This window comes from Enoplosus armatus, chromosome 17 (assembly GCF_043641665.1).
Source record: "Enoplosus armatus isolate fEnoArm2 chromosome 17, fEnoArm2.hap1, whole genome shotgun sequence".
Lineage (NCBI taxonomy): Eukaryota > Metazoa > Chordata > Actinopteri > Centrarchiformes > Enoplosidae > Enoplosus > Enoplosus armatus.
Window position 1 is genome coordinate 10,929,735 of NC_092196.1, and position 22,260 is coordinate 10,951,994.

The 22,260-nt window shown below is 43.9% G+C and overlaps 1 protein-coding gene across 1 annotated transcript in view; it reads right to left on the reverse strand.

The window, feature by feature from the left end:
- The window catches only part of tex2 (testis expressed 2), a 29,460-nt gene extending 11,716 nt beyond the window's left edge, over positions 1-17,744 (reverse strand). The window contains exons 1-3 of the mRNA XM_070923131.1: positions 17,611-17,744; positions 16,555-16,646; positions 1,886-3,656 (exon numbers count right to left, since the gene is read on the reverse strand). Coding sequence (XP_070779232.1) covers positions 1,886-3,631 — 1,746 coding nt within the window. The 5' untranslated portion in view covers positions 3,632-3,656; positions 16,555-16,646; positions 17,611-17,744. The remainder of the gene's footprint in view (positions 1-1,885; positions 3,657-16,554; positions 16,647-17,610) is intronic.
- Between the last annotated feature and the right edge of the window lie 4,516 nt (positions 17,745-22,260).

Genomic DNA, 22,260 nt, shown 5'->3' on the forward strand with positions numbered 1-22,260 from the left:
GTTTACATGTGGTGATACTGTACAAAGATTTATTGTTTTTGTTGTTATTTTTACGGCTAGCATGTTTACCCATGTACCATAATTTTATGTTTGAATGTTCCTCTGTCAAATGTTTATTGTGCATGTGTTGTTTGAGGGATGACAGAAGATATCATCCTTTAACCTGTCTATGAAGATTCAGATATCTCGACAAAGTAAATGAAAAGGCAGGTAAGTGTAAGAAAACTGAACTTGCTGGTTGGTGTTGAAGATGTTTTGCCACTAGGCTTCATTAGTTAATCTGGAACTCACCACTAGTGAATAGAGCCCGAACGATACTACATGTTTGAGGCTGATACCGATATTGATTACCTGAGAGTTTTATAAAATCTGATAATGATATATTGCCTGGTATTCTTTTTTTTTTTTTACATAACACATTTTAATAATATAGCTGTAAGGACCCCTTAAATGTATTATGAAACTCAAACTATTTTATTTTTTCACAAATTTGTAATGCAGACCGCAAACATATCTTCTGCATTCTCTGTACTGCAATACTGCAAAACTCCAATATGTGATTATGTGGGCACCATATTTACTAAAAGTAAACATACTTGACAAAGCCTCTGGGACGAGTGTCGAAACACCTTCAAGACCAACACCAAGTCCACTCGCCTTTAACTTATTACTCTTAAAATGTGACAAAAAAAAATCAATAAACACCCCTCTTTGCAGTTTCTAGAATCATAATCAAATGACATACCTGTATATTTCAAAACAAAATTCTCACTCAGAGGTGCAGTGCCAGAAAGGTCATACAACACAACAAAAGATAAAGTGGGACATGTGAAACACTGACTCTTTGTTGAACCTTAGAGGAAGAGAAAGATGAAGAGAAAGAGGAATGTTTGTCTCCACTGCACTTGTGTGTTCCAGGGTCTATCGTTCATATGAGTGTGTCATGTTCTGCACAACCACAGAGCTCCTCTTTAGGAACAGCTGTGCCCTCTAGCCATGAGGCTCTCCTGTGCAACAGCTTGGTACCCTACAACTAGACATGATTTCGTAACTCCCTCAAACTATGAAACATTTTTCGAGTTTCTACAGCACTGAGTGAGGTTAACTGAGAACAGGGGGCAAATGTGGTGGCGCTCTCATGCAAATGTTTGGTTCAAAGCAAAACTGTAGTTGTCGCTGGAGAAAAAGTGAAATATAAACCTGATATGTTGCTGCTGGTCCCCATGAGGCTGTGGAGAGTTTAATTCTCATCCAAACTCCCACCTTATCAGTCCCAAAGGAGGCTGCATGAGCAAAGCCAATTCAAATGAAACAACAGGGGAAATTTCAGCGCTTGGCTAGTGCGAAAGGATGTTAAAATGATAGAGTGAAGAACATATAGTCTAAAGATACAGAACAAAGCTCTCGGGGACAACAACTCTGCCTATTACAATTTAGCCTGATGCTTCATAGTAAACAAACACAGAAGTGTTGCATTCTGTGCACTGTATAGCATTCTCACTTAGGATGGTTTCTCCAAGACACAGTAAGATAAATGCAGTGCCATAGCCATATATCATACTGCTGCTATCAACTATATGTGTTAAACCTGAAGGCTAAATCTAATATAGGTTACTGTGACTCTTGGCTGCTTTTTTTGCTAGTTTGCATTAAAATCTGTGACTTTCTTGTAAGTGCCAAGAAAGTGAAAATCTGCACAAAGCAGCTTAGACGTGCAATTGATGACGTTGCAGCAGAGCAAGAAGCAAGAACACCTGCTAAAAAAGCCATGGTCTTTGAGTACAAGATCCAAAAGACTACATAGAGTTGAAGAAAACAAGTTTACATTTTGAAGTCATATAGCAACAGGCCCAAACTTGGCCATCCATCCTGTGCTTTGTCTCACCTTGAAGATTCCTGCTTCTTTGATATCCAGCTGAGCCACATTCCAGTGCTCTATCCTTCGCCTCCCTGATGAGGAGCGTCGAGGAGAGGACAGCCAAAGGACCAGCAGGGCCAACATGAACCCCGCTACTATCCCATGCACCACAGCACATACATATGGTGGCACTGGAAGGACTAAATACCAGTACACCAACTGTGTCAGGAAGATGAGGCCAGTCACAGGCAAAGTCTCCAACTCCTCCTCCTCTTTTTCCTCCTCCTCTGTGTCAAGTTCACTACACAGTCCAGTGCTGCCAGTATGAGGCTGCCGGTACCCGGCACGATCCCCATCTGGTGTTTCTGTATCGGTACATAAGTCAAAGTCTTCACTGTACAGTTCACAGAAGTCCTCGTCTTCCTGTCGAGCTACCAGGGCCGACATAGTGCAGCGACCCAGAGTGAGGGAAGGAGACTTTGGGAAAGTGGATGAGGAGGCCTGGGCGAGGGCTGGGGCTGGTGCCAGCGATGGGAAGGAGAAAAAAACAGAGTCAGGGCCCTTGCCTGTGGGGGTTTCTTCCTCTTCTTCCCCTTCTGCCCCTTCCTCCTCCTTGATGCTATAGTTGTTGTTACCTTCTGCGTGTCCGTTTACTGCTGTCACTCCACTGAGTTCTGATGCACTGGAGGACAGCGATTTGGCTCGATGAGTGGCGCTTCCAGCAGCTCCCATGCCTGACTCGTCCCCCATGATCTTACTAAAAAGCTGCAGGGGGTCTGACATCACCTCTGACAGCCGCCGCTTGGTATCTTCTATCCTGGCCTCCACCTCTTGGACCTTGAAGAAAGACCTGCCATCTGGGGACATGATGGGGGAAGAGGGGGCTGTTTTGGAGTCTCCACCTTGAGTGACAATGACGGGGCAGGAGTATAAGCGCGGCTGGGAGAACTGTTTGAAGAGCTGCATGTTACGAGGCGGAGGCCGCTGGGATGACTGTACTTGCTGCTGGTGATGAGGGGGATGATGAAGATAGTGATGAAGAGGCCCTTCCTGATGTTCCGCCTTTGAAGTGTCTGTGGAAAGAGACTTAACAAAAGATTTCATTAAGTGACGGTGGCGTGCGTGCGACGGTGCAACGGTGGTAGGCGCAGGAGTGGTTTCTCGAGACTCAACGTCACTCGACAGGGACCTGACCAGACTGAGGAACGGCTTGGAGGAGGTCAGCGCAGCAGACTTGCAAGGAGAGGAGGAGCTGGAGCTCGTAGACGGGGGGTTGGCTGAGGGTCGGTCAGAGGGCCAGGAGGAGCTGGCGGGAGGGTTGGAGCTCAGGTGGGGGTGGGTTGAGGTGGGGATAATAGTCATGGCTGGAGAGGGTGTGTGTTGGTGAGGGTCTGAGAGCTGCGCAGACAGGGTGGTGGATGAAATAGGAAGCACAGCAGCTCCAGAGGAGTTCTCCACACCAGATTCAAACAGCAGCTCCTCTTTTGCCTCCAAGCCTGTGATGACAGACTGGTCATCAGCCCCTGAAGCTTCGAGACCTTGAAGTCCCCCTGCACCGTCAAGCCCAGATTTAGCCTCAGCAGATGCAACAGGTACCCCGTAGAGCTCCTCTTCCTCGTCATCTTCCTCCTTCCCCAGAGCAGAGAAGTGGATGGTGATGGTGTCACGAGAGAGGGAGCGCTGCACCTGCAGCTTGGGTCCGGGGGCGTGACGAGGGGGAGGAGTGTCAGCATGCTGGCCACTTCCCCTGCTGCTGCTGCCCTGAGTGCTCATCGCCACCCTGCACAGGGCTCACAGCCTGGGAGAGACAGATAGAGACAGAAGCAGTACACTGTTAACAACAACAGAAACACTGAAACATATAATTAAATAACTTCAGAGGTACCCACACTCTCCATGCACACACACACACACACACACACACACACACACACAGAGTACATGAGAGAATATCCTCGCAGATCTTTATTCATCCTAATGTGAGCAGACTGGACAGGTATGTCCACGCTCCCCCGATCCATTAGCCCTCATTATGCAACGCTGTAGCGAGGTCTGGCCTCTCTCCGTCTTACCAGCACCCTACTCACTCACTCACCCCGACTATGGCAACATGATTAATGGGTTACTTCAGAACACATGAGCCTTGAGGAGCAAGGCTGTATTTAACTCCACCCTCCACAGGGGGCAGACCGCAGCTGACTGAATGCTGCGAGGTGGTGAAGACAAGAAAGGAGAAAACAAAAGGGAAGACTGCGACTCTTGACTAGAGGACGGATGAAATTATTTTGATTATTTTAGCTTAAACCTGCATTAACTGATTATTTTGTCCACAAGCTGAAAACACAACATTGTCTTAATATCATCTCATAGAATTGATATGACATAAGGTATTAGCAAACAGTTGCACATCCAGCAGATACAGAGCAACATTAACATTCATTTGGAGTCATGTTTCGGGCTACCTGGTGAATGTAAGTCCAATATTCACTTCGTCTCCACCCACTTCTGAGTGAAATATCTGGATCTTTAGCAGCTAAATGTCATGTTCACCTTTGTCCATCTGCTATTTGGTGCTGTAAATGTAGCCATCAGCTTACTGTCAGTTTATCAAAGATTTTTCATTGAGCGCTGCTGCTGGAGATAATGAGAGCGGCAAGACTGAACCGAAACAGTAAAGTTATGGGCCATTAAACCAAAACAACGAGCTGAAAGATGCTAGAATGCTCTCTTTAACTGAGGGGAACTACAGACTCACATTATACATATATATATATATATATATATATAGTCAACCCATTGTTTATATGAAAATATTAAGTAGTGCAGCTTTGAACTGATGAGGTTAAACGGTGGGGACCTTGCATGTATTAATTCATGTTTTTATTTTCATATAAATGCCTAAAAGGCAAGTATTCTTATTTAGTCTTTTTCCTTATTTATATCAAAGTCTCAAATATTGTTCTGATACTGCTCATTTCATTTGCTGTGTCTGTCAATTAGACCTGTCATGTATTGCATTATTTCTGTGCTTTATGAGATCCTAGAAAACATAAACACATATATAAATATAACAACTAACCCCACCCAAGCATAACAATATGCAGGACATAATCACACAACAAAGCAGCTGTTCAGCTCCAGTGATCACTGGAACAAGGCGTCTATTGCACAGTCTCAACACAGCGGAACAAAGTCATTCATCATGCAGTGATTTCACTGAATGAGGCCTCAAGTTGTTATTGAGTTATTGTGCCCGTTTATTCTTCCACATCACACAGAGTCCATCATCCCTGGTTAGCATTATCAAACAGGCAGAGCATGACAAGCACATACACACATATACAATCAACAAGAACAAACACACTGTTTGCACACACACACACACACACACACACACACACACACACAGTCACTCTGGCTTTCGGCTGGTTGATAAAAATGGGCTGTAATGGAAGAAGGAGAGACGGAGGGAAACAACAAAGCAGTTAGCTTGTGTGATTGTCTGCATTTCTGAGAAAGCCCCGGCGCCCGTTTGGGCTCTTTGGTTGGCATTGCATCTCCAGAGATTGTATTTGCTGGGATGGAATAACAGAGCATTTGACTTTCCCAGCCAACCATTCACTTGGCTGTGCTACAGTGGGTTTTGTGTGTCATTTTGAGTGTGTGTGTGTGTGTGTGTGTGTGTGTGTGTGTGTGTAGCCTCTGTCATGGCTGTGCTAGGGGCACCGCAGATCGAATAAAAACCAGGAAAGAGAGAGACAGAGAAAAAAGAGCAACAAAAAGAAGAAAGATGAAGAGCCTCGGGGGGTCTGAAGAGGCTGCAGACGACCTTTCAGAAACAAACTTTTGAAGTGGAATTCATTTAGAGACGGCAGAAAGGCAAAGATGGAGAGAGAAAATGGGGCATGACACAGACGAGAGAAAGTGATGAGAGGAGGGAGGAGACAAATGAGTGGGGAGACAGGGCCACGGAGATGGAGGTGGTTGTTGTTGTTGTCATCAAAGCCTGAAGGACGGACGAAAACATCGTGAAGGTCAACCGGGTGAGCAGAGGAGGATGGTTCCAAGTTTTCCAGGAGTCAGGTTTTAGGAGGGCGCAGCCAAAACACAAAAGAGACACAGGGACACACCTCATACTCCAAAACTGCCGCAAACAACTGAAAAGGCACATAAATAAAATGTCTGACATCCAAATTCAAAGAAGCAAACGCGCATATGCGGAGCAAATTTGCACTGATTTCGTTCTCGAGAAGATTTATCAGCAACTATTTTGATAACTAATTACTCATTTTCAAGCACAAATGCTGGCTCCGGTTTCTCAGATATGAGGATTAGCTGCTTTTCTTTGTCATGAATGATAGTAAGTGAAATATCTTTAGACTGTTTATCTGACAAAACAAGCTATTTAAAGACGTCATTTTGGGCCTTTTGACCTTTTTATATACTAAACAATCAGTTAATGGAAAATATGAATTAATTGATAATGAAAATAATAGTTGCAGTCCGACACTGATTATCTGTTTAAAGGATGTTTGTCTCTCACTAGGCTTAAGTGAAGATACATAGGATTAAAAGATACCCAATTTTGTAGATACCTGCATCTTCTACGCTATTTTCTTGTACTGCTATTAATCTGGCTCATACAAATGATCCTATGCTATATGAGAGCTAAAACATAGATGACACATTGGAAACACATCTAGTGCTTTTCAGGTTGAATAAAGTGCAACCTGCACAATGTTTGCTGACACACCCACAGTTTTAGTTATTTCCTCTCATCAATGCACCACTGCCATTAAAAGCCCTGTGTTTGGTTTAGCTGCTTCAGGATGAGGATGAGGATGAGGATGAGGATGAGGAGAGGAGTAGAGTCTGGCACAGAGACAAGACTCATCCAATTAATCAAAGCAAGCAGGGCCACTCTAATCAGCTAAAGCCAGCACCCTGGGAGACGAGAGAGGAGGGGAGGGAGGTTAAAAGCAGCAGGGTAAAAGAGTGATATAAGAGGGTGCACAGAGTGGAAAGCAAATTTAACATAGACTGGAGAGAAAAGCAAAAATGGCACAGGCAAAATGTTTTTGTAATATTAGATATCCAAACATACGTTTTCATTATACACATTTTCTTATCCACAATCTGTAATCAGTTCCCATGTTGTTCCCAAAATCCTGCTTTATCTCAAAATATGTTGACACCAATTAAAATGTACATGTGTCTTCATAACTGGGCAGAGTAAAGGGGAAAAATGGTGTGGTGAGGAGGAGGGAGGTACGGAGTGGGTGCTGATAGAGAGATGGAGGTGTATTTATGGTCAATAGTTTGTGCCGCTTTCAGCATATCATGCCTCTCTTCTCCCAGCTGAATGAACCACTGAAAACCACCAATTTACTCACATTTCTAAGAGCCAAGGAGTGCTCTTAATTGATTTAACACCTCAAAAAACAGCATTTGCCACAGTTTTCTTTATTTTATTAGTTTGTTTCAGTCCTGCTAAAACCACAGCTGATATACTGGGCCTGACAGATGCTGCAGCAGATTCCATATGTGTCTACTTTTCAGTCTCTCTGGCTTTCTTTTTTTTGACAGAGACTCACCTGGTCTCCCTCTCCTCTTTTGATGGATGGGTAGATATTCTGGACTGTCATAACAGCCTGACATGCATGTGGATGGGAGGGGTGTGTGTGTGTGTGTGTGTGTGTGTGGGTGTGTGTGTGTGTGTGTGTGTTGATCCACTGTCCTTATACAAGAGTCACACGGAGTCTGGACTGGAGTACATTTTCACATCCAGAGATTATTGTTATTGGGAAGGTTAGAGTTAGATACGACAGAAAGGAAGAATGTCTGTGGAGAATTGAATGGGAAGCTTGATCTGTGTGGTAAATAGGAGGCGACAACCAGCACCCAGTTAGCTTAGCTTAGGCTGGAAACCAGGGGAAACAGCTCGCCTGGCAGCTAACAAAATCCCACTATCCTCACCTCTAAAGTACAAAAAACAAGGGTGAGAACAATTCTCCGTTTTTCGGGGAAATATGTACGGGACTATTTCTTGGATGGGGACCAGTTGCCAGGCAACCAGCAGAGACTCCAGGAAGTTACTCGTCCCAGACAACAAAAAGTCTGGCACATGACCTCCTGTAAAACAGGAGCACAGGAAATCCAGCTATTAACATTGGCCATGTTAAATATCTGCATTAAGAAGCAATTATTGATTATGAATAAATTGTAACATTGCCATGGGAGATGTTGCTGCATACTGTATAAATCGTAACCACAGGTTGACCTCACTGACTCAAATAATGGGAACCAACGATTAAACCTACCAACATGCTGCCAGTGGAGGACCGAATAACAGCCCGAACACCATGAGAGAGGAAGGTGAGTGTGACACAGAGAAGAAATGGAGGAATAAATTAATGTTACCAAAATAAAAGCACTACAATAAGTTAGAAGACTACTCCATACTTAACATTGCACTCGCATATCATTGTCTGACAATGGGCAGTAAAAAAAAAAAAAAAAGATCAAAATCGATGCAGAAGAAACAGTAATATTGTCTTTTTTATTCCATGCATTCTTTCTTGTCAAAATCTGGCGCCTACATTACCCAGAATGCAACTCAAGTGCCAACAGTTCAGTCAGAGATTCTATGTGTTGTAGGCCCAGGTAGCCTCAAGCTAAGATGAGGAGCGGGCTGTAGTCTTCAGCACCAACCGACACTGACTCAAGTGACAGTACTTGAGGCAATTTATCAGACTTCATGCAGCCACGAAAGGCTTTCTACAACTTTTTTCACATACGTAGAATTACTCCCCAACACCTGTAAACAGACTTTCAGGTGTAAAATCAGCAGTTCCCCTGTTCCCCCCCTTTTGCTGTCTCTTTGCACAAAATGGCCACCATTTATCTGTATTTGTGGGAGTTATTTTAAGTCCTGGATCAATACCAATGACTCAACAGTTACTTCAGCAGGTGCTGAGATGTTTGGCTTTTAAAAATCCACTTTCAAGCCTCTCCTCTGATTTGGAAAGAACACATCCGCAGCCTTGCAATGACGAGGAGGATGTGGGTTGAGCAAACCACAGTCAAAGTGGGATTATTTGCACCATGACATCTTTTGTGGGTATTTCTGTAGGATTGCTATATTTGCTTATTTGTTCAATTGAGAACTTCTGTGCCAGAATCTTGTCAGTGCAGTTCCTCGGTTGCACAAAAATGCACTTCTCTTTAAGTAACAGTGCGCTGATGTGATTGGATGCGTCAGCAGGTGTCGAGGACATGACTGACGTGACCTCTGCTGAAGGATGTTAAGTTAGCATGCCAGATTTCCACAGGGGGAAAGATCAAATAGAAAAGTAAAGCAAGGAAGACGAAATGAAGGCGGCGTGGCGTCAGGAGCATACTGAGCAGGTGACAGTGTGAAAAATGGGGCAGGAGGAAAATGGAGAGGGAGTCAAGTAAGAAGCAAGTCGGCGAGGCATTAAAAGGGGAGGGTGACAGAGGGAAGATAGATCGGGGGAGACAGAGAGACGAGCACAGGATGCAGAGAGAGAGAGAAAGAGGCTGACAGTGCAGTCGATTGACACTAACAGCCCAGAGAGTTTTCCCACTAACAAGTGCACATGCATACGCACAAGAAACGAGCTCCTGGATCATATGATGTATGCAGCAGCTGCCTGGATGTGAATGAATGCAAACACAAGTGAGACAACAAAGGGAGGGTGGACAGAGGGAGTCAGGTAATGAGCACCTAAAGCAACTAGAGAGAGAGAAATAGAAAAAGACACAAAGGCGGATGAGGGTCCTCCAGCACTTTACAGGCCACACAGAGTCACATAACAGCAGAGAGCAGGTAAACACACCACAAGCCTTTCTTTCATGCTCCACTGCTCTCCAGGGAACACTGGTCCCAGTCCTCACTAGCACCCTGGTTACACCACATACACATACAGTACTGCTCTCTAATATATACAGTAGGTAAAGGTACTGTACACATATATAAAGGAATGCAACAAGGGAATAAGGGAAGAAAAGACAAGAAAGTAAGATTTGTGCTGGTTGTTCCCATCCTTTCTTCTAAAAAACAATGAGACAAGACAGGGAAAACAGACAAGGGGCACTCAAGGAAGAAGAGCTTAACATGGATGAAGAGACAGCGTCGTCACCACATCATCTTTACATGCCGAACAACACCCTCTTCGACTTACCACAGAGGGAAACTCTGACCTGACTCTGACAGTGAAGGGAGCGACACAAGCAGCAGCTCTTAAAATAGCTTGCCGAGGTGTTCGTCCAATAACACCGGGGCTGGCCACTTAAAGCCCTCGCTGGAGGGCAGATAGATGGAGGAATAATGGGGTGTGCACAGAGAAAAGAAAAGGACAGAGCCTCAAGGGATGATGACTGACTTTCCAGGAAAAGATGAAAAAGTGACGCAAGTTTTTGGGCATGACTGCTCTCTCCTCAGTGGTGTCTGCTGCACACAAGCCAGCGCTTATTAAGGTATAAAACAAAACCTTTTTGTGTAATTGAGCTGCAGGCAACATCCCTTTTTTTTTGCCAATATTCAATATCAGGGCTGCAACTAGTCATTTCATTATCAATTAAAGTTTTTTTAATAGTTTTTCCATTAATCTATTAATTGATTATTGTATAAAATTAGTCAAATAAAACCACAATTTCCCAGAGCCTAAGTTTTATCTGACCAAAACTCACAAACATAGAAGACAGAAAATATTTACATTCAAGAAACTGGAACCAGTGAATTTTTGGAATTTTCTGCTGAAGAAAATGACAATTAATCGCTTATTTAAATTGTCGCTGATTAATTTTCCCTAGATTAAAATGTATTTTCTGTTGATAAGATTGTTGCCGATTGATTTTCTGTTGATTGACAAGTCAGTTGACGAATCGCATCAGCTCTATTAAATATCATTGAATATTAAAATGAAATAAAAGTGTGCAATGTTTCCTCCAGAGTTTGTAAACAGTTTGTGAAACAACTTGCATCACATATTAGTCAAAAACAATGTTGTAACACATCTATTCAATGTTACAGATTAATACAGGAATCTCTACTGTTGAATGTCGTTGGTCTTTGAAGAGTGATTAAAAATATACAACGCAATAATAAGTAAAAAGAAGTAAAAAGAAAGAAAATATAACACACAGCCAGTTTTACAGACTGTTTCGATGTAGCTGTTCCAGCAGGGGACCTCCATCATGCTGACAGTGAACAACACAGACTCAATATTAATGTGTGATGTGTCAATATCCCTGTTAGACCAATACATTTGCGTAACAGCAACAGACATGCACTCAAACCTCCAAAATGCACATGTGAACACAGAGCTGCTCCAGGGTCTGAGCACATCGACTGGCAGTATTATGAGCTCCAGCAGCATCAGAGAGGAAACACTGACACTGAGGTTTGGATGGCGAGCGTCGCTGCTCTGAATCACGCCGCCGTCTCTTAATGAAAGAAGAATAAAAGAACAATAAAACAACAGCCGGGGAGATAAAGAGCACTCACGCAGCTGCGCTGGATCAAACCGGTTTTCTTCACCTCCCTCTCTCTCTAACACAGAATCCACCGTCAACACGTCAAACATCAAACCTTGCCGTGCAGATCATTGGGTGGTTGCCATGCCAACAGTGAAGCTTTCATCTTGTTCCGCACTTGCGTCCTTTTGTTTGACAGGGCAGCTCCTCCTCATTGTATAACCATGGTCTCCTAGGAGTGTGTTGTGTGTGTGTTAACACAAGATCTTCAGTGAAAGTGTGTGTGTGTGTGTGTGTGTGTGTGTGTGTGTGTGCGTGTGTCTGTGTGTGTGTGTAGGATGTGTGTGTGAGTGTGTGTGTGTGCGTGTGTCTGTGTGTGTGTGTAGGATGTGTGTGTGTGTGTGTGTGTGTGTGTGTGTGTGTGTGTGCGTGTGTGCGTGTGTGTGTGTGTAGGATGTGTGTGTGTGTGTGTGTGTGTGTGTGTGTGTGTAGGATGTGTAGGTGCTAAACCAAAGCACAAAACAGAATGGAGAAAAAAAAGCTTAGATCTGCCTCTTCGAGATGGGTGAAAGACAGAGAGAAAGTGTGTGTTTGTACATCATTACGCTGCACTGGGGAGCACCTTCTCAAAGATGAAAGAGCGCCTGATCAATTAATAACCTCTAATTATGGTTGTCAACATCAATACACTGTTTCCTGACAACTTGACTCCGATCTTCTCTGTGACCGTCGAGACATAAACGTGCTCATTCTCATCATTACAAGCTGCTGATTTGCTCAAGTAGTGCCGTACGGGTTCAACGCTCCACTTATACGATAAATATCGATGTCTAGTGCCCGCCTAACCCGATTTGACAGTTTAGAGATCAAAAGGTAGATGAACGTGTGGTCCTGACTGAACACACACACACAAACCCAAGCATCCAAATATATTGAGCAATTTATAATCTGTGTAAAAACTGCTCGACAGCCAGCAAACAGCTGGAGGGTTTGGTATTAGTCATAATCCACCCAATTACATGATGAATGGAGTGATGGAGGGAGGGAGACGTGGGGGTGCAGAGACAGAGAAAGACAGAAAAACATCAACTGTGAGTGTATTTACAGGCAAAGATTAATATTAGAAATGCTGCTACGTTTTTATCCTGTATGACCACCATGAATAAGTGGCCCATGTTACTTTTAGTGGTGCTGTTTTGCAGAATTGGGAGAGAGCAGGGAATACAGTCTGATTAGTGATTGAAAGCCATGAAAGGAAGACAGCCTGTGAAAATGAGGACAGGGAGATAATAACCTGTGGCTAATAAGAGAAGAAATTAGTATTCATGCATCACTGTGTTGGGTTGTTGCACGCCCGCAGGGTGTTAAAAGAAACTCTTTAAATTATATTTACATTCACGTTTGTATTTACCTCCTGCTAGACTTCGAGGCAGCACTGCCAGCCAGACCGACGTCATTAGGAGATTCTAGGTCACTGAAAGCAGCTCAAAATATCTAATCCACTTACATTTCTTCCCCCATTTTTGACAGTGACATGCCACACAATAGAGGCATTAGCACAGAGACTGAGCAGAATTAGCATATTAGTTACATGATCACATAAAGTCAGACGCACTGCTGGTAAGTGAGAGCCGATCGACACTTTTCTGAACTGTCGGTAGCAGAAAGGCTCCTTTTCTCCATCTCAAGTGGAATTCCCCTGAAACAGTTATCAGATGGTAGCGTCTGAGGTGATTTAAGATAAGTCTGTACATGAAGAATCTCACAGAAATCCACCTGTAGTAGGTGAAAGTCCCACATAGTCCCAGTTAGCATGCACTTTAGCTGAATGGTAGTTAACTAGGAGGGTAGTGCAGAAGGCCAATACTGTCAGTGACACTTTTTGTACCTCAAGTGTCAAGTGTGTACTGAGTATGTCCATAAGATAAGACCTCAGGATGTGTAGATCATATCTGAATCCTCTGCGGTAACAACAGGCTGATGGAGATACAGTATGGCTCACACCAAAGTCATATTCAGAAGATAAGGCGAGTGTTATGTTAAATGTTTAGTTATTGTGAACAAATCCCATGAAAAGGCCAAAATCGTTCAATACTTTCTGACTTCCCTACACAAAGCACACTGGATCTTAGTGAGAAAGGGGCACAAATATATATAAAAAAGGCAAAGTAATTTCCTAAAACAGCTGGGCATTGTCAGGAGCTAACAGGAGCAAATCGTGTATTTGTGGGGGACTATTTTCAGCCGTGGATACACATTCGGTGCCCTCGTGATTATTTACAGCTGCAGGACGATGTATGTGGGATCGAATGAAAATAAACTACGGTGCCCATGTTTGTGGTAATGAAGCACCATATCAGTAGAACAGTGTGGCTCACTGATGTGTTTTTATTACAGCGGAATAAGACATATCAGGCTTTGGCTACACAGACAATACTTGGTAGAATTCATAGTTGGTTTTGGTTTGGCAAAGGGTGAAGAGCAGGCGTATATCAGTTAACCTACACTTAAACTGCACTGCATTTGCCTAATACATATAACTGGCTTGCACACTGAATGCAGTGTGTATATACCAAGTGTGTATTCAGTGTGCAGGTCAAATCTCTGTGTGTGATCTGGTCAGCAAAGACTTCCTCATTTCTATCTAAAATTAACTTCCTGTTTGGCGAGCACCACCCATTACTCTCGCTCTCTCTCAGTGTGCTTTTATTAAATTCATATCCTGGTGAATAGCTGGTCAGTGAGTGCACACACACACACACACACACACACACACACACACACACATACACACACAGCAGCATCAGAGGCCATTAGCTGTGACACTTGTGGCTGCTCGTCACAGTGACAGGCGCCGACAGCTGCTCCACTGGCTTTTCCACTTAAACAGTGAGTGTTGTGTAGAATAATGTGCATGTACAGCACATGTGTGAATGCATGTATGTGTGTCCCGTCGTGTCAAAATAGTGCTGCTTGTCTGTTATCTTGCAAAGCAATCCATAAGCAAAGTCACGCTTTCCACAGCACTTAACATCAGTATCACATCCATCATTCACATCACATTTGCATTTTCTCCAGACTACAGATGCACTACGTGGCCAAAAGTATGTGGACACCCATGAGTGCTGGTTAAATGTCTCACTCCAAGTCACTGAGCATTAATCTGCCACCACAACAGTCTCCACTCTTCTGGGAGGACTTTCTACAACATTCGGAAATCTGTCTGCAGGAATTCGCTCCCATTCAGCCACAAGAGCATCAACGAAGTCGTGCTCTGATGTTGGGCAATAAGGCCAGGCTTGCAGGTGGTCCAACTCATCCCAAAAGTGTTGGATGAGGTTGAGGGCAGGTCTCTGTGCAGGCCAGTTTCTTTATGAACCTTGCTTTGTGCATGGGGGCATTGTTATGTAGAAACAGGAAAGGGTGTTCCCTAAACTGTTGCCACAAAGTTGGAAGGACATTACCATCTAAAATATTATTGTATGTTGTAGCGTGAAGATTGAAAGCTAAATTGGAGCGAAAGGATCCAAACCACAAGACTTTTGAGAAGTAAAGTTGGAAGTTTCAGCTAATTCTTGTTGGACCTCAACCTCTCCTTATATAAATATCAACATGTATTTGTGTATAACTTTTGGCAATGTACCTCCAGCCCAGTCAGAGCAGTTAAAAGACAACAAACTGATGCTGCGGGGGGCTAATACTTAACAACTTCATCAGACCAGCCCTGACCATCATCTAATCATGCATGGATCTGCTTTCAACCTTCGAACAAGGGAAACATTAGATTAAATTGCACCTTTGAGGATAAAACTCCGGTCTGGTAAACAAAATAAGAACATGAAAGTGAAAGTGCTGAAAGGCTACAGCACATAGTAAAGACAGTATTCACACATTGATTTTGATATCTATAAAAGGAGAAGTTGAGGTCTAACAAGCATTAGCTGAACCTTTACTTCTCATAACTTAAATAGGAACAATACACAGATCCTATTCTCTACTCTTTTTTTCTATCATCCAGGACATCCACACATGAATTGTTTTATCTGACTCAGTTTTGTGTCAGTTGACATCCTACCTGAGTAGGAGGAATGCCCCTGGTGAGTACTATTATAGAAATCTAATATGTAGTGAGCTACAAGGGCTGCCTCTAGCACCTTCTTCCTCTTGTACATATTACTACAAACATCGGATATGTCACCAGTTTCTCTTACTTCCCTGTCTCCTGCTGATGGTACATCTTTGTAGTCAAAGTATATGACTTTGAATGTCATATACAGCATCATTAAGTCAAGTCACTATACAATCAGATTGTTATATTACTGACCTCACTTCTTAAAATAGTCTTTACCTTAAAAGCTTTAGAATTAAAACTGGTTCCTAGAATTAAATAAGAACGACAACACACATGCACTTATAAACATGTACACCGTCCTGTCTGTGACCAGAATAGCGTGGATTTGTGTGGGCTTAAAGTTAGCACACTGACACACTGGTTCAAACCATGAAGGGGCAATGTCAGGCTCTGGTTCGGCTCCAAGCTGAATTATTATCTAAAATGTGAACTGCAGTTCAACCAGAAAGTCTGCAGCCAGCAGCACAACACACATGTAAACACAGACACACTGTATAAACACAGATGCATCCACGTCCACTTCTTCAGCTTTACACTCACACACAGACATCAGTGTTTTGTTAGTTCATAATGATTTTTGGCTTTTCTGTGAATGTCCAGTGTTACAGATTGAATGAAGGCCTCGTAACAGCCCCCTTTATCCCCAAACAAAAGCTTATTCAGGAGGTTCAGCTGCCACTGTTTGCTTTTGCCCTCACAGCAATTTGTCTAATTAAGCTTAAGCAGGAGTATTCCCTTTGGACTTGCTGACACAAACCCCCTTCATCTACAAACACAAACTCAATGCGGGACACAGATGTGAAGTCATAAATGCAGCATTTAAAAAAAACGTATACAAACACACGTCTTTGCATTCAGACAGGAGACGCCTGTATGTGTCACGACGTTAAAGACGTGAATGAGGTTTGGGGTTTGAGTGAAGAGGAGTCAAAGATGAAGGAGACACAATTAAGGAGAGGCAGGGAGCAGCCATTCAAGGCCCTGGATCGATTCCAGTGCTACCACCTCCCACACGTACATACAAACACACACACACAAGGTCAAAGGAGGAGAGAGGACGTCTTACCTTGAGATTTTAGAGGCATTCAATCTCCTCTTGCAACACAACCTGCACTGACACACTGAACAGCACAGCCATGGACCGTGGTGCTAACATGCCTGCGAACACAGAGACAGGGAGACACATTCAGCTGTCTGTCTGCTGTGGACTTCCCCCCGGGGATCGATAAAGTATTTCTGATTCTGATTCTGATTCTGTCATCATATTCAACATTTATACTCATGTTGTCAACTTGCGTCTTGCATGAAACTGGATGTTTTGGACAGCCACAACTTCAGATGTGAGCGGTGACAAAAGCTCAAGTGTCATGCAACATTTTGCGCCTACAGACTGTTTCTAACCACTTTTTAAAACATATTTCCTCACACACACACACACACACACACCTGTATTTAGAAGCCACATTACAGCTCCTTTAAGGAGCCAGTTCACATGAGGACACTAGGCAGAAACTCCCTCTAAATGATCTGATAAGCAATGTCCCACCGGCCTGCAGTGATCTATCCCTGGAATAAAGAGGGGATTTGGCGTAATTAGGTGACACAGAGATGAAAGTCTGAGCGATCGATGCCTTGTATGGCTGTGATGCTGTGGCCTGCTGCTGGAAGGAGAACCAAGAGGAAGAAGAGAAGAGGGGATTGAGTAGCTCATGTAGACCTGAGCAGTTCACAGCAGGCTACATGGATAATGAGCCACAGTTGCCCCACAGACACATCAGACAGTGCCACTTCCTAGAATAAATAAGCAGCCCACACAGCTGTAACAGACAACATGATCCAAACGTGCTTTAATAGGGAGGCACACCACAGCACACCGGGCTACCCTGTAGCTGTAAAAGGGACATTGCTGCTCGTGCTTTTCTATTATAACAACACTAATAATCGAATCCAAAATATTTCCTCCTCCGGCTCCATCCGCCCCTTTGTCCTGCTCGCATCCTGGCTTCAGCTCTGCGCTGGTTTATGTCTGAGGGGACTGTGATGCATCCATGGACCCAACAGCTGTTACTCAAAGCAAACAGACAAAAAAAAAACCTCCACCAAAACGCACCTTTAATCTTACCTTAGCTATCGCATCGTCATGTGCAGGCCACTCGGTCTCGCTCCGCATCCAGCGCTTTGAATCTGCGTAATGCGATGAGGATCCCTGCGTGGAGCGCTTTTTCTTCGCAGCCCGGAGCCTGCTGGCTGGCCTGCGCACCCGGCGAGAGTCCACAGCAGACAGACAGCTCCACAGCGATCAAACCGGATTCTTTTTGTTTTTTTACGCCACAAATGCACGAGCTCTCTGGGGCGTGTATTGTTTTGGTGAATGGGAGATGGTCAGCGCCACACCCCCTCCTCCCCCTCCTCCTCCTCCTCGCCGTTTAAATGATATTTACACCCATCGCCGGCTCTCTGGTGATTCATATTTTATTGTGTTGCAGCAGGACAGTGTGAGTTGCGTCACGGCGTTGCAGTATGTCTACAAGACGCGGATTCCCCTCCACAAACTGTCCCCCTTTAATAATGGCTGCAACTGCACAACTGAGCCGCCGGTGAAAACGGCTCAAAATAAAATGAATGTTTCTCTTTTTCTAGGTTCAAGGCTGCAGAAAGAACCACCTACCCCCGGATCAGATCCACCAGGTGCACCGCGTGTCTGGTAGCCGGTACATCCATCCGAATCCGGCTCGTTTAATCTGATTATATTCGCTTGGACAGGCCGCCACCTACCGGGCTGAGGGGATTACGTCAGGGGAAAGTGTCCACGTGAGTGTCCGCTGAAAGCACAGCGAGGTGTCTGTCTGCGCAGGCGCTCCCTCTCCCACCTGACACCACCTGTTAATTATTATTTACAGTTTGATCTACAAATGTCGATCAGTGATTCTCAGCAGCAACATGAGAGCTGGATCCATCTAATGGACTCTGATGCTTCAGTACAGTAAACACAGTAAATCTCACATATTCATTTTTACTGAAAGGAAACCAGGAAGTTATTTCCCCCCCTTACAGATGAGTAGTAATCAATATGTTTTTAAAGACAATATTTATTATTATTATTACATTTAACTGACACTTTGTTTTCTTATTTCTTATTTTATATTTTTTGTGTCTTATTTTTCACCACTTGATTTGTTGGTTTGGTGCCTCATAGTGTTTATGAGCAGGCATTAGACTGCACATTTATTTTCTACTTTTAAGATGAAGTAACGCTGTATGATAATGATGATATGTATATTATTACCACACGGGAAAATTTGTGTTTACAAAATACTATACGTGTCATTAACACAAGCCAGGTACATAAAGGTTTAAAGGAAGTAAATCAAATAAATTCCATTGATGTCCTTTGAGACGCATTAAAGTTGAGTTTATGGTAGTTTGTCCAATTGGTTTGTGGATTAGCAGCACCACCTTCAGGCCGCACTGAGCACTTAAGGCCAGTTGTTTTGTTATGTCTTACATGGGATTTATAAACCACAGAAAGGGAGAGTGAATATTGTTTTTCTGAAATGAAAGGTTATAGAGGGATTCTGACTGACGGGTCAAAAGGAAGTTAACCCTTGAATCTCTGAAGGAAGGAAGCTTTGACCTGAGTGTTGATCGTCCACTGATGCTTCAGGATGTGAGCAGGATGCTCTCCTGATGTCCTGCGTCTTCCCACCACCGTCCCCGCTGCGAACAAAGACTTTCTATCCACTACCTCTCAGTGGACACCTGCTCCACCTTGTGAAATGGCTGCTGATCCCATCAGAATTAAAGTAGCCCAGTATACACCAGTGAGGGCAAAATAGCCCCCCAAAAATGTCTGGTGGATAAAACACATGTTGGAGAAGAGATGTGTTTCATTTTGTGGTCTGTGCTTCCTCAATTTTGAAGTTATTTTGGGGATGTTTATCCTTTATTACAGTAGAAAAGAGATGAGGGCGAGAGAGTTGCAACAAAGCCGGGGACGTTGTGATTCATAGAGAGTGCCTTAACCCCAAAGCTATGGGGTGTTTGAAATTTGAAATGGCCATGATCAAAACCAAAGTTTTTTCTTTCATCGCATACCAGGAGGGTGACGTTACCCAAAACACCTCGTCTGTTTGAGCTGAAGAAATTAATAACCAAAGATCAAATTAGGCTGCCCCATGAATTATTAAGGTATCATATTATGTTGAATTTCAAAAGTCCTTGGAGATTCTTTTTTCAACTTCATGACAACTGGGCAAAGTCCATCCGTTGATGAAGATCATGTCATAAGATCAAAAACTCCAGAACAGCTACTAAATGGACCTCGTGGGGAGATTGTTTTAACTGCTGCCTCCAAGGTCAAGAGTGAACTCTGAACCTCAGATGAGTCTTTAGTGCTCGGAAGTGTTTTTTAATTTGATCATTTCATTCATTTCGGTCAATTCCATGACGACTGGACAAATCCCATCAGCTGATGAAGGCCATGTGATATGATTGAAAGCCCCAGAAAACCTGCTAAATGGACCTTGTGACAGTTTTTTGTCATGTTTTTTCCTATGAGAAAGAGAGAAAGTGATGTTTTTAGAAGACAGCTGGTCTGCAATGTGATGAAGGCAGCATGTTGCTTACAGTCAGGATTTTCAAGTTTCACAGTGTACCTGAGGATGTCTATATAGTGGGTCAACTGTCAACTGTTTCGGTGTTGTCGCTGACAGTCGAGGTGTAAAATAAAAAATGAGGAAATAAAGAAAAAAGAAACTGGGTCAATTATCACTTATATAACCGGGGCTTGGCCTTTTCTGAGGTTTCAGTAGCTCCCTCTACCTCTCAAAAGTTATTTAACAGTATGATTCACATCAAAGCACTCAGGACCCCTGCTGCTAAACTCAAAGGCCAGACAGCCCATCTCCACTCTGACGCTCTAATAACCAACCCTTTATGAAGTTCATAAAACCCACTCCTCACTAGATCGCTGCAGATGGTGGGCCAGGCTAATAGCTGGAAAAGTAGCACAGGCTGCCACCTCGCTTGGACTCCTTTGAACTGAACCGTATGCAGATTGAACAGGGGGGCAACCATATGCATCTTTCTGTGTGTGTTTGAAAGGACTCAATCTCTCAGTGTATGCGTGTGCGTGTGTGTGTGTGTGTGTGTGTGTGTGTGTGTGTGCGTGTGTGTGTCCTCGTCCTTATCCTGTCACAGCGGGGGGGAGACTTGAAAGCCTTTCTACAGTGTTGGGTAATTGCAAAGACCTCCGTTCTGCCTAAACAGCATAAGAGACGACAACCTCATCAGGACACGGTCAAATCCAGACATCAACACACACACACACACACACACACACACACACACACACACACACACATACTGCACAGATGTGCACACACCTTTGGGGCAGCTGACCAATCAATAGTCTTGACTGTGTAAAAGTGCACAGAAGTGTGTACAGGGTGCTTTTTCTTTTCCACACAGGCCTTTCTTTGTTGTGTGTAACCTTTTGATCTAAATGAGAAAAAAAGGGGGCTTAGGTAGGCCAATGTGTTTGAGAGGGGAGGTTATGCTAAAAGGGGTAGGGGGGAGTGTGAGTTGCCACCTTTTCATCTTACCTCTCCTCTGTTCGGCTTTATAACGAATGTCAACGCTGATAACAAAGCCTCATTTGCATATCATAATCCCCATCTCTCGACCTTGTGATCAGGTGTACTTGGAAGCGCGGCTGTGTTCTCTCGAAAAAGAGAAAAAGATAGAGAGCAAGAGAGGGAAAAAACTCTGTTCACTTTGAAAGCTGTTTGAAGTTCTCTGCCAGAGTTCAAATAACACTAAAACATGTGCATGGCATTGAGTGGCTGATTTGTATTAAAAAGAAGAAAGGCGGAGGGATGGAGGGATGAAAGGAGGTCAGGGAGGGGAGACTGAGGGAACTTTCTGGAGCTCGTAAGGTCCAAAATCCTTTGGATCTCATGTCGCTACACACACAGAGGAGCCGACGCTTTTCTATTCAATCTTTGAACTTAAACATGATGTGTTAAGTACTCTGACCCCAACAATTCTTCTTCAAATTGTGTTTTCATGTTGCCTTTAAAATCATTTTTTGGCTGTTGTTGAATGGCAGGGAATTGGCAGTGAAACATTATCTAATGTTATCTTGATTTTCCTCATCACCAAAGCAGCTTCTTCCCTTTTTGTCCCATTCAGGCTTCACGCTGACAAACAGCTGAGCAAAACTCCTCCGCCGATCTTCAAAGGAGCTGCTGCTGCTGGGTGATGGCAGAGTGAGAGAAAGAGGCGTGGCCTTGTGGCATGGCTTGCTGCAGAGGTCAAGGTGTGTGTCTCTGTGTGTGTGTGTGTATGTGTGTGTGTGTGTGTGTGTATGAGTGTTATTAGCAACTCTGCATGTCATAGCAACAGATCCAAAGGTCACGGACCACCCCAACTGTGTGTTCACACACTTCATCATCCACCACCACACTGATCAATAGTGGCTGGGCTGTTCATACAGGGCAGAGGGTTTGGACGGCCACCAACACACTGTGTTTCTGCCTTCTCTCTGTCACATCCTCCTTCTTGGCTTGAACACGCAGTTCTCAGCAGCCTATGGTTTCTGAATCCCAGTTGTGAAGACCAGACGTCCTTTCCCATGAGTGAAGAGGGCCTCCAGCAGAGCTGCTTCAGCTCCTCACACATTCTCATAGTCCTCCGTTTGGCCAGAGTTGTAAAGCCGGGCCCTGGGAGTCGCCAGCCTCCACTCTGATCCACTCAGCCCAGCTCTGCAGCA